This window comes from Nerophis ophidion, linkage group LG27 (assembly GCF_033978795.1).
Source record: "Nerophis ophidion isolate RoL-2023_Sa linkage group LG27, RoL_Noph_v1.0, whole genome shotgun sequence".
Lineage (NCBI taxonomy): Eukaryota > Metazoa > Chordata > Actinopteri > Syngnathiformes > Syngnathidae > Nerophis > Nerophis ophidion.
In genome coordinates, this window is record NC_084637.1 from 24,571,882 (window position 1) to 24,585,372 (window position 13,491).

The 13,491-nt window shown below is 43.8% G+C and overlaps 1 protein-coding gene across 3 annotated transcripts; it reads right to left on the reverse strand.

The window, feature by feature from the left end:
• Positions 1-6,217: 6,217 nt before the first annotated feature.
• LOC133544085 (uncharacterized) lies at positions 6,218-13,261 on the reverse strand. Of its 3 annotated transcripts, XR_009804581.1 has the most exons (3): positions 12,984-13,261; positions 6,508-8,894; positions 6,218-6,273 (listed from the first exon to the last, which is right to left on the reverse strand). XR_009804581.1 is itself a non-coding variant. In XM_061889131.1 (2 exons), exon 2 carries the CDS (start codon positions 8,812-8,814, stop codon positions 6,838-6,840), a length of 1,977 nt encoding a protein of 658 aa, XP_061745115.1. In that variant the 5' UTR covers positions 8,815-8,894; positions 12,984-13,261; the 3' UTR covers positions 6,218-6,837. The 3 variants fall into 3 exon arrangements, 1 of the variants encoding a protein (XP_061745115.1); XM_061889131.1 differs by having other exon boundaries at positions 6,218-8,894; XR_009804582.1 differs by lacking the exons at positions 6,218-6,273; positions 6,508-8,894 and adding an exon at positions 12,691-12,746.
• Between the last annotated feature and the right edge of the window lie 230 nt (positions 13,262-13,491).

A 13,491-nucleotide genomic window follows, 5' to 3' on the forward strand; every position in this document is an offset into this window, starting at 1 on the left:
AAAGCGCTATCGATCCATCCATCCATCCATCCATCCATCCATCCATCCATCCATCCATCCATCCATCCATCATCTTCCGCTTATCCGAGGTCGGGTCGCGGGGGCAACAGCCTAAGCAGGGAAGCCCAGACTTCCCTTTCCCCAGCCACTTCGTCCCGGGGGATCCCGAGGCAATCCCAGGCCAACCGGGAGACATAGTCTTCCCAACGTGTCCTGGGTCTTCCCCGTGGCCTCCTACCGGCTGGACGTGCCCTAAACACCTCCCTAGGAAGGTGTTCAGGTGGTATCCTGACCAGATGCCCGAGCCACCTCATCTGGCTCCTCTTGATGTGGAGGAGCAGTGGCTTTACTTTAAGCTCCTCCCGGATGGCAGAGCTTCTCACCCTATCTCTAAGGGAGAGCCCCGCCACCCGGCGGAGGAAACTCATTTCGGCCGCTTGTACCCGTGATCTTGTCCTTTCGGTCATGACCCAAAGCTCATGACCATAGGTGAGGATGGGAACGTAGATCGACCGGTAAATTGAGAGCTTTCCCTTCCGGCTCAGCTCCTTCTTCACCACAACGGATCGGTACAACGTCCGCATTACTGAAGACGCCGCACCGAGTCGCCTGTCGATCTCACGATCCACTCTTCCCCCACTCGTGAACAAGACTCCTAAGTACTTGAACTCCTCCACTTGGGGCAGGGTCTCCTCCGCAACCCGGAGACGGCACTCCACCCTTTTCCGGGCGAGAACCACGGACTCGGACTTGGAGGTGGTGATTCTCATTCCGGTCGCTTCACACTCGGCTGCGAACCGATCCAGTGATCCTCTCTGAGCTGCTACCTTACCGGGGTAGAGGAGTTTGCGTGGCTCAATGATCCTAGGAGCTATGTTGTCTGGGGGGTTTTCATGCCTCCTGGTAGGGTCTCCCAAGACAAGCAGGTCCTAGGTGAGTGATCAGACAAAGAGCAGCTCAAAGACTTCTATGGAATTACAACAAAATGAACTCAACTCAGAAAAAGTGCTATATAAATATAATTTCTCTTCACTTCACTTCACTACTGTGAAAGTTCAATCCATAGATCCATAATGGATCCAACACAGTAGCGAGAGTCCCGTCCATAGTGGAGCCAACAGGAAACCATCCCAAGCGGAGGCGGATCGGCAGCGCAGAGATGTCCCCAGTCGATACACAGGCGAGCGGTCCATCCTGGGTCCCGACTCTGGACAGCCAGTACTTCATCCATGGCCACATTTTAAAGGGTAAAAACTATTTAAACAATAAATAAAAATCACAACTTTAAAAGCACAGAGGACCACACAACTCACATGGTGTTAAAAGCCAAAGAATAAAAGTGGGTCTTAAGACGAGACTTAAAACACTCCACCATGGGAGCAGTTCTAACATGGAGGGGCAGAGTGTTCCAGAGCTTAGGACCGACCACAGAGAAGGCCCTTGTCTCCCCTGGTTTTAAGTCTGGTCTTGGGCACCACGAGCTGGAGCTGGCTCTCGGAAGGAAGGGAGAAACGAACGTAGGAAGGAACAAAGGGAAAAAGGAACCAATGAAGGAACGAAGGAAGGAAGGAACGAACGAAGGAACGAGTAAACGAATGAAGTAACGGAGGGAGGAAGGAAGGGAACGAACGAACAAAATAAGGAACAAAGAAAATCACAATTTTAAAAACACAGAGGACCACACAACTCACATGGTGTTAAAAGCCAAAGAATAAAAGTGGGTCTTAAGACGAGACTTAAAACACTCCACCGTGGGAGCAGTTCTAAAATGGAGGGGCAGAGTGTTCCAGAGCTTAGGGCCGACCACAGAGAAGGCCCCTGTCTCCCCTGGTTTTAAGTCTGGTCTCGGGCACCACGAGCTGGAGCTGGCTCTCGGACCTCAGAGCTTGCGCAGGAGTGTACGTTTGGATGAGGTCCGAGATATAGCGAGGGGCCAGTCCATGTAAAAGGGGTCTGAAACTCATTTTACCTGGGGGGCCACTGATGCAGAGTCTGGGTGAGGCTGGGCTGCAAGAAAAGATTTCTTAAATTTTTTTTTGCATGCTCCTCAGCATGTCTAGTTGTATAATGACGTTTCAAATTGTGACCCTTGTACACCGCAACTTTCTCTGTGCTCAACAAAGAAATGTTGTATCTCCTACTTTTCCTGGAATTATCTTTGCTCATCACGGACCTTTCTCTTCACTGCAGGCTTTGTTGTGGAATATATGTGTATTTCGTTGACGCCCGGAGAATAATGTTATTTCTGCAATGTGTGTCGTACCGCTTTTCCTGGCGGTCGGATAACGAGCGCAAAAAAGTGACGACTCCCGAAGTGTTATCCGGCGTCATATAGAAATATATGTAGTGTTCATCGTGTGAGGCAATGCAAATTAACCAATAAAAAAAACTAATTGGTCCAGGTTATCGGGGACTGTTATAACTGACGGACAGGTGTCGCGGTGTGACTGCAGCCAGGCACGTAAGAAAACCCTCGTCTCCATGGCAACGTCTCTGTGGCTTTCACTCATTTACCGCTTTTCCACTGATGCAGGGGTAGGCAACCCAGAACGTTGAAAGAGCCATTTTGAATCCAAATAACACAACGCTGTTAAGCGCCATTCATATAAAACATTAAACTTTCATATTAAGGTGGGGGCCGCAAAATAACGTCTCGCTGGCCGCAATTGGCCCGCGTGTCTGAAACCTGTGATGTAAAGCTTTAAAAACAAACAGCAATGTTTTAAAATCAATTCTAAAATGAACAGCGAGCCAGTGCAAATCCTCAAAAATCGGGGTTATATGCTCGCCTTTCCTGGCCCCGTGTTCTGGACTAACTGCAACCGAGAGAGAGCTTTTTGGCTAATGGCAGCATAAAGTGCATTGCAGTAGTCAAGGCGACTTGAAATAAAAGCATGCACGACTTGTTCAAAAAGGTTAAAAGATAAAAACGGTTTTTACCTTTGCTAAAAGACCAAGATGATAAAAACACTATTTCATAAACGCCATTGACTTGTTTGTCAAGTTTAAAATCAATGTCTATACTGACGCCAAGGTTGGTGACCTTGGGACGCACTTCATTTTGCAATGGTCCCAAGTCAGTGAGGGCTGGACCAAAAACTAAAATTTCAGTTTTTCCCTCATTCATTATTTAAAAAATCTGGGCTAACCAAGCCTTGACGTCGCACGGACAGTTCAGAAGGGGTGTCAGGGGGCCGTGGCCTTTTGAAATCAGCATAAAAGTGATAAGACACTCCATACCTCTTAAAAATCTCTCCAAGAGGGAGGAGATATAGAGCGAGTTTTACTGCAAGTTAGAAGTAAAATGTAATGTAAAGCGCCCTGTCATTTATCGAACACAGGGGTAGGAAACCTATGGCTCTCGAGCCAGATGTGGCTCTTTTGATTACCGCATCTGGCTCTCAGATAAATCTTACAGTTGTGATCAAAATTATTCAACCCCCACACAATTTTGGTGTTTTAGCAAGTTGGACATTTATTCCGTATTTTGTTTATAGTCATATCAAATAAAGATGTGTCAAATAGACAAATGCAACTTAAATTGTAACACTGTATTTTACAAAATACCATAAAAGGACATTTTTCTTAATATCTCATTGACAAAATTATTCAACCCCTTGAAGATCATAACTCTTAAGAACAGAATTTGAATAAGGTCTTTTCAATCAGGTGTTGAAAACACCTGTAGATGTGATTAGAACCACAACAAGCAACAATTAAACTGATTGAAAAAGACTGACGCTCAGCTTCTTGTAGATGGTCAATGGTCTATTTGCAACATGGTGAAGTCCAGGGAGTGGTCAAAAAAGTCAAGAGAGGAGGTAATTTCTCTTCATAAGAAAGGATATGGATATAAAAGAATAGCAAAGACATTACACATTCCAAGAGACACAGTTGAGAGCATAATTCGCAAGTTTAAAGCTTAAGGCACAGTGGAAACACTACCTGGGCGTGGTAGAAAGAGGATGCTGTGTGCGTACAGCGGTGAAAAACCCCCGGGTAAAAGCTGAGGAACTACAACAGGACATTGCAGAGGGGGGAACGCAGGTTTCGTCCCAGACAATAAGGCATGCACCACGAGATGGAGGCCTCCATGCCAGAACTCCCAGGCACACCCCACTTCTGACTAGCAGGCACAAGAATAATAGACTCCCGTATGCCAAAAATCATCCTGACAAACCCCAAAGGTTTTGGGAAACTGTTCTATGGAGTGATGAGATAAAACTGGAACTCTTTGGGCCTATGAATCAACGTTATTTCTGGAGGACAAAAAATTAAGCTTACAAAGAGAAGAACACCTTTCCGGGAATCTCCAGCGCGTTCAAGGCATTATGAATTCTATTTCCTAGCAGGATATATTAGCTGCAAATGTCATGAAGTCAGTGACGAAGCTGAGGCTTGGGAGACGTTGGACCTTCCAACAGGACAACGATCCCAAGCATACTTCCAAATCAACATCAGAGTGGTTGCAGAAGAAGGGCTGGAAGACTCTGGAGTGGCCTTCACAGTCGCCAGACCTAAATCCTATAGAAAAGCTGTAGTGGGACTTGAAGAAGGCAGTTGTAGCACGCAAGCCCAAGAATATGAATGAACTGGAGGCCTTTGCCCAAGAGGAATGGGCTAAAATACCTGTAGATGGTTGCAAGAAGCTTGTGTCCGGTTATGTATCACCTTTGAAGGATGTCATTACTGCCAAAGGGTGTTCTACTAAGTACTAAAGATGCATGTAACTAGGGGGTTGAATCATTTTTTCAATGAGATATTAAGAAAAATGACCTTTTTTGGTATTTTGTGAAATACAGTGTTACAATTTAAGTTGCATTTGTCTATTTGACACATCTTTATTTGATATGACTATAAACAAAATATGGAATAAATGTCCATCTTGCTAGAATACCAAAATTGTGTGGGGGTTGAATAATTTTGATCACAACTGTAGCTGACGTTGCTTAACACGATAAGTAATTAATAATTCCGCTGGTAATCACAGTGTTTTAAATAACGTTCAAAATATAAACAAATTCTCATGCATTTTAATCCATCCATCCGTTTCTGTCGCACCTGTTCAAGAAGTCGCAGTAATGGTCAAAAGTATTTTATTTATTTTTGGTTACCTTCAGAATAACAATGTTATTAAAGAGAATAAGAAATGCACGCATTTAATTTTTGTAATCAGGGAAAGTCCAAATAAAAGAGGAGGCGTAGAATTCTCTTGTCAGAGTGTGGGACAACACTGTACAAAAGTACAGGTCTACGTATTTCTCCTCATTGAGCTAAATTGAATCCAGTCTCTGTTTAATTCCTTGCTTCTTGTCTGTTTAATAGATCTCATCAGGGTTTGAACCTGACAGTTGTATTCAGAGTTAAAAATATTATACGCCTCTCACGGAAATACATTTTAAAATACTTGGCTTTCATGGCTCTCTCAGCCAAAAAGGTTACCGACCCCTGATCTAACAGAATATTTTTTTTTGTCAAACGTGCAAACCTTAAAAAGTAAATGCAGAGATGCATCATGGGCTCATTTTTGATCGGCCTATTGGAAAAAAATATTCTATGCATGTTGGACAACACAGGAGCGGACAAACAAACAGAGGAAGGAAAGAAAGAAGGAACGAAGGAACAAAAGAAGGAAGGAAGGGAGAAACGAATGTAAGAACAAATGAAAGAACAACGGAAGGAAGGAACAAACGAAGGAACGGGTCAACAAATTAAAGGAACGGAGGAAGGACGCAAGAGAGGAAGGGAACGAACAAACAAAATAGGGAACAAAGAAAAGAACGAACAAACGAACGAAGGAATAAAGAAAGAATTAAGAAATGAACGAAGAAACAAACAAAGGAATGAAGAAAGAAAGGAATGAAGGAAAGAACTAAGGAATGAACGAAGGACTGTAGGAAAGAACAGAGGAATAAATGAAAGAAAAATCAAATAAACAAATGAAGGAAAAAAGGAACGAACGACTTTAGGACCCAACAAAACGAACAAAGAAACGAAAGAAAAAATGAACAAAGGAAAGAACAACATTTTGAAGGATGGAACGTGTGTACATATGTGACTGTCAAAATGGAGGATTATATATACTCTACAAGCTCAAATACTTATCCAAACTAGACTTTCAGACAAAACAAAAGATGATCGTTTTAGTGTTCTCGTGAGACGTGTAAAAACGCCAACTCAACACCAAGCCAAACCGCAGTCAATGAAGAGAACGTCGTTGTAAGCTTGACCATTTACTTTTGACAATTCCTTCATAGACAAGATGGTGAAAAACTGAAAAGAACAAGAGACACAACACACAACACACTTATTGCCTCTGTACATATTCGTTTACAATGACATATAAAAATGTAACGGTAATGTCGGAAAATGTCCAGCAGAGGGAGACTCCCGTCTGCCTAAATGACTTGAACACATTGTATCTAATTCGACAATTATATTTAACATATCGGCACTATTACACTTTTTTAACGTGTCTGACATGTTAACTTATTAAAGACAACTTACGGCATTGCTTCTTCGCCGCTTTGTGTAGGATGGCAACAGAAAGTACTACAGAAGACCACAAAATGTATCTCTAGCTTTCGAACAAATACCGGAAGTCAACCAACAGGAAGTAATTTAGCGGAAGTGACATCATGTGTTTACCGATTATAAAGTACAATAAATATAAACAACTTTACCTCCAAATTAAAGCATTGTAGTTACTAATACAAAATATTATCAAGTAATACAAAAATATTATAATGTAATTACGTAAATAATATTAACAGTTGACTTCAGGACAACACACTCCCCGCCTGGCCTATGTGAGGCCACTAAGGTCACCAAATAACTCTAGTCTTTGGGCAGGAGTAAAACAACTTCTGTTACTGGTCTCAAAAATGTTTTTGGGGTTCCTTGGTCTGTAGTCTTCACTTCGACCTTCCTGACCAAATTGTCGATCCCGGGGAACGTGGCGGTGACCATGGCCATAGGCCAGTAGTTACGTGCAGCTTGCTTGTCCTTGAGGAGAACTAGATCTCCTACTTGAAGGTTTCGCCTTGACATATTCCATTTCGGTCTCTGTTGCAAAGAAGGAAGGTACTCCCTTCTCCATCGGCTCCAAAACTGGTTTGCAAATGCTTGCACTTGCTTCCATTGTTTGGTGTAAAGGTCCCTCTCTGTGAATTCTCCAGGTGGAGGTGGAGCTCCTGCCTTTTGTGTTAGGAGCATTGCTGGTGAAAGAATGAAGGGTTGTTGTGGATCTATGGATACAGGCAGAAGTGGTCGTGCATTTATAATTGCAGTGACTTCCGCCATCAGAGTGCAAAGAACTTCATGGGTTATACGAGTCCCATGCTGCAGTAACATTGAATCCAGGATTCTTCTTGCAATCCCGATCATTCGCTCCCAAGAGCCTCCCATGTGGGAAGCGTGTGGTGGGTTGAATTTCCAAATGCACTGCTTTTCACTGAGGAAGTTCTGCACCGCCTTGTTCATTCCAAGCTCTTTGCATGCTCCCGTAAAATTAGTGCCACAATCAGAATGAAGTTGATTTGCTGGACCTCGAAGTGCGAAAAAACGCCTGAGGGCGTTGATACAACTTGAAGTGTCCATAGACTCGATTAACTCGATATGAACAGCTCTCGAACTAAGACAAGTGAACATCATGGCCCACCGCTTGCTCTCTGCTTGTCCTCCTCTGGTACGTCTGGTTAAGACAGACCAGGGTCCAAAGACATCGACGCCCACATACGTAAAAGGAGGGCAGGATTTAAGACGTTCCGGAGGCAAATTAGCCATTTGTTGTTCTTGAACCTTCCCTCGAAGTCTACGACAGATTGTGCATTTGTGAAGAATTGAGTTGATTAAAGACCGTCCACCTAGAATCCACAATCCTGCTGCTCTGATGGCTCCTTCAGTAAAATGACGGCCTTGATGTTTTACTTGCACATGGTGGTGGTGTGTGAGCAACACAGAGATGTGGCTTTTCTTGGGGAGAATTACAGGATTCTTTTCTAAAAGTGTGAGTTCAGAGCACTTTAGTCTACCTCCCACACAAATGAGTCCATCCTCCAATGTTGGGTTGAGTTTCAACAAAGGGCTGTTTCTTGAAACTGGCTTGTTTTCTTGTAAAGCTAAAAGCTCTCCTGAGAAGGCTGCCTTTTGTGCTGCCCTCAGAATAATATATTTAGCTTGGGCAATTTCATCTGCAGTGCGTGGTTGGTGACACTTGTGCCAGCCTTTGCATCCATCTTTTTGATTAGACCGTTTGCATGTTCTTGCGACGTGGATGAGGAATGCTACACCCCTCACCAAGGAAGTGAAAGTGGAAAATCGTTGGAAGCGATCTGGGTTGAGTATCTGACGTTCCAGGTAAGTAGCGCAGGTCTGCACTTGTGGTCGGATTTCAGAGTCGTTATCTGGTCCAATGAGCTCAAATCTTTCACTGGTTTGTGTCATCTTTGCAGATGTCTTTCGCAGGAATGCAGGGCCGATAAACCAAGATGTTTGTCCAAGGCTTGATACAGGTAAAGATCTTGACGCATGATCTGCAGGGTTTTCCTCCGTGCACACATAGTTCCACTGATCGGGATTTGAAGATTGACGAATACGCTGGACTCTGTTATGAACGTAGGTGTAGAAACGTTTTTTCTCATTGCAAATGTATCCAAGCACTACCTTACTGTCTGTGTAGAAGCGAACTTCATCGAACTTGAGGTCCAGCTCATCTTGGATGAGATCTGCCATCTCTACGGCTAGCACAGCAGCACAGAGCTCGAGCCTTGGGATAGTAGGTTCAGACTGGGGTGCCAACTTGGCCTTTCCCATCACAAATCCGACTTCGGCCTCTCCATCTTCTTGGACCACTTTCAGGTAAGCCACAGCACCAATGGCCTTGCAGGATGCATCTGAAAACACGCACAACTCTGTGAGCGCCGCATCGCACAGTGACTTTGCAGTGTACCTGCGTGGAATATGAATCTTGTTTAAGCCCTGAAGAGACTCTTTCCAAGTCTCCCACTTGTTCTTTTTGGCTTCTGGCAGGGGCATGTCCCAGTCTGCTAGCTCGGAGGTAAGTTCTCTGAGAAGGGATCTTCCCTGAATTGTGACAGGTGCGAGCATTCCTAGGGGATCAAAAACACTGTTTACTGTAGACAAAACACCACGTCGAGTGAATGGTTTGTTTGTTGGTGATGCAAAGTATGTAAATGTGTCAGATGTAATCTCCCAGAGCAACCCTAAGCTCCGTTGTGTGGGTGTAAAGTCTCCACTCAAATCTAAGTCTTTGACCACAGGGGCACAATCTTGAGGGGAGAAGGCTTTGGTGACTTCCTCGGAGTTTGATACAAACTTGTGTAAGCGAAGGTTCGACTCGGCAAGTGAACACTTTGTCCTTTGGAGCAGGTCAATGGCCTCACCTTCAGATGGTAGGGATACCAAGCCATCGTCCACATAAAAGTGCCTTTCTACAAACCTGACAGTATCATCTCCGTGCTGCTGTGCACCTTCCCTGATGGCCTTTCGCAGTCCATAGATTGCCACAGCAGGAGATGGTGTGTTGCCAAACACGTGGACCCTCATGCGATACTCAATAACTGGCTTCCTGAGATCATTGTCCTGATGCCACAAGAAACGTAGGAAATTTCGATGATCTTCATGCACCAAAAAACAATGAAACATCTGCTGGATATCTGCCATAATCGCAACTCTTTCCTTCCGGAAGCGCAGAAGAACGCCCAGCAAGGAGTTGTTGAGGTCGGGTCCAGAGAGTAGCACGTCGTTTAGGGAAATACCTGCGTGTTGGGCGCTAGAGTCAAAAACGACTCTGATCTGGTCAGGTTTTCGTGGGTGGTATACGCCAAAGGATGGCAAATACCAGCACTCTTCATCTTTCCTCAATGGCGGCGCTACCTCTGCATGCTTGTGGGTAATGAGCTTTTCTATGAATGTGACATACTGTTCCTGCATTTCCGGTTTCCTTTGGAGGGTTCGTTGAAGTGACATGAACCGCTTGATTGCCTGGGCCTTATTGTTTGGCAAACGTTGACGTGGTTCCTTAAATGGGAGTGGAGCGACCCAATTGTTGGATCCATCTCTGTAGGTTTGAATGTCCATGATCTTTAGAAAGAGGAGGTCATCCATTGATGGAGCAGGTTTGTTGTCATGTTCAGTTTGGTTGAAAACTGTCGATCCCAGCATCCTTTCTTGTGATTTGCAGGACTGGTTGAAGGTTTGTTGCTTCTTAACACACATGACGCTGGTGCAGGGTAGAAGGATGGAATGACGTCCATTTTCCCATACGTTTGTTTTCATTGAATTAATTGTTGGTTTGTGTGTATTGCCTAAACACACTTCTCCCATCACCACCCAGCCTAAATCCAGACGTTGTGCAAAAGGAGCGTCGTGTGGTCCATTTACTTGCTGTCTGACCTTGTGTGCCCTGATTACATCTCTTCCGAGGAGAAGGAGTATTTGTGCTCCGGGGTCCAATTCGGGGATGTGTTTGGCAATGTGATGGAGATGGGGTTGATGCAAAACTGCAGTTGGTGTTGGGATCTCATTCCGATTATTTGGAATCTCTTGACACTCGAGGAGTGTTGGAAGTGAGATGAGAACTTTACCATCTAGGGACTCAATCTGGAAACCCTCAGCCTCCGTCCCGTGTGCTTCTACAAGGCCAGAACAAGTTCTGAGATGATAAGTGATTGGTTTGCTGTCCACATTGAACATTTTAAACAATTCTGGTCTTGCCAATGATCGATTACTTTGGTCATCCAAAATTACGTAGGCTTTGATGGCCTTGTCCTTGAAGTCTTTATGGTACATTTTAGTAAGGCATATTTTTGAGCATGAGCGCCCCCACTGACCTTGACCGCAAACATCTGTACAGCTCGTGCTAACATCAGGCATGTTATACTGTTCTTCTCTGTTATACTGTTCTTCTCCCTCCCCGCCATCCTCTTTAAGGGATGGAGGAGCCTTGGCCATTTGAGGGGATTGACCAGGATGCATTGCTGCCTCATGATGAGTGCTTCCACATTCATAACACTTCACAGAAGACTGGCATTGTTTGGCGAGATGTGAAACTGAGGAACAACATTTAAAACATATCCCTTTTTCCTTCAAAAAGGCCTTTCTATCATCCAGGGATTTGTTTCGGAATGTCCTGCATCTCTTAAGGGGGTGTGGTTTGTTGTGTAGAGGACAACATTCATTGGGGTCACTATTGGTTGTTAAAATGTCTGTTTTGTGCACTGTGATGGGTCTGTTGGAGTTAAAACCTTTTGCAATGTGTTTGTCAAGGTTAGCAGTTGTATTGTACTGGTAGGTGAAACTGGGGTCATTTCGTTTCTTTGCCTCGGAGCACACAAAAACACAGAAGTAGTGGAAGGGAGGGAAGCAACCGTTATTATGTTCTTTGTACAAAAACCCAGAAGATGTCCATTTTTCCTGAAGGCTATAAGGAAGCTTGTCCACAATCGGCCTAATTCCACGTGACGTATCCAGATAGGACAAGCCGGTGACATAGCCGTCCTCCTTGAACCCCTTGAATTTCCATGAGCAAATCTCCCAGTTCGCGTAGCCTAGCATTGTCCTTATTAGAAATTTTGGGGAAATTGTCCAGTCGATCAAATAGTGATTTTTCAATGATTTCAGGGGCAGCATAACAGTCACGCAGTCTCTCCCATGCTTTGTGTAGAGCCAGTTCTGGGTGGTTTACATACATTGAGCGGATGCGTCTCACATGTTCTCCAGACTCCTTACCAAGCCACTTAGTCATGAGGTCTAGTTCTTGGGTTGTTGTGAGGTGAGCACCGCTGACCGCTGTAGTGAATGACGACTCCCATGCGCGATAATCTTCTGGTTTATCAGCGAAGTAGTACAGTCCTGAGGTGATGAGATCTCGTGTTGCCAAATAGTGGGCCAATGGTTCCACTGAAGACGGTATGCTGGCTTGTGGAACCTGTCGGGGAACATAAGGCGGAGCATGTATGTTTGGGCCAGATTGTCTTTTTTCTTCGAAGTTTGTCGTGGCTTTAACTGGTTTATTTAAGTTTGGTGTGGATAAGTGAGATCCTTTATCGCTCTTAAAGTTTGTTCTATTAGGACTGGGTTGCATATATGGAGTATTTTCATCCAGATGCCAGGTGTTGATGGTAGCTTGTGTTAACGGATACGGTTGCTTGTCTATTGCTGGACACAAGGCAGCTGGAGATGACAACTGCTGTTGAAGGTCGATCTGTGATTGAACATATTCACTTGTGCGTTCAATTTTTGCCTTTTCTGATTCAGTTTTCCTGTCATCGCCAGTGGATTGTGCTCCCGAAGCTTCCTCCAATACTTGAGCTTCCGCCTCAGCTGCGTCTGCTTCTCGTTGTAATGTCAGCACTTCTAATTCTGTGGTTATTCTCGTTGTTTCCAATTGATTATGAGCCTTTTCTAGTTTTAGCTTAGCTTCTTCCAGTTTAAGCTTAGCTTCTTGGCTTGCGTACGACGCTCGTACTTTCGCAGCTTCTGCTTTAGCTCTAACAAGAGCTGCGCTTGCTGTGGATACTGACGTTTTGCTGCTTCCACTGTGACTAGTTGCCATGTTGATACTTTAGGGCAGCCGGAACGTGCCTTTTTCACTTTAGTGTTCTCGTGAGACGTGTAAAAACGCCAACTCAACACCAAGCCAAACCGCAGTCAATGAAGAGAACGTCGTTGTAAGCTTGACCATTTACTTTTGACAATTCCTTCATAGACAAGATGGTGAAAAACTGAAAAGAACAAGAGACACAACACACAACACACTTATTGCCTCTGTACATATTCGTTTACAATGACATATAAAAATGTAACGGTAATGTCGGAAAATGTCCAGCAGAGGGAGACTCCCGTCTGCCTAAATGACTTGAACACATTGTATCTAATTCGACAATTATATTTAACATATCGGCACTATTACACTTTTTTAACGTGTCTGACATGTTGTTAACTTATTAAAGACAACTTACGGCATTGCTTCTTCGCCGCTTTGTGTAGGATGGCAACAGAAAGTACTACAGAAGACCACAAAATGTATCTCTAGCTTTCGAACAAATACCGGAAGTCAACCAACAGGAAGTAATTTAGCGGAAGTGACATCATGTGTTTACCGATTATAAAGTACAATAAATATAAACAACTTTACCTCCAAATTAAAGCATTGTAGTTACTAATACAAAATATTATCAAGTAATACAAAAATATTATAATGTAATTACGTAAATAATATTAACAGTTGACTTCAGGACAACACAATCGTACTCAGGGCTGGGCGATATGGCCGTTTATTTATATTTCAATTTTTTTAAGCCATGTCACGATACACGATATATATCTACATATTTTGCCTTAGCCTTGAATGAACACTTGATACATATAATCAAAGCAATATGATGATTCTATGATAGATAGATAGTACTTTATTGATTCCTTCAGGAGAGTTCCTTCAGGAAAATTAAAATTCCAGCAGCAGTGTAC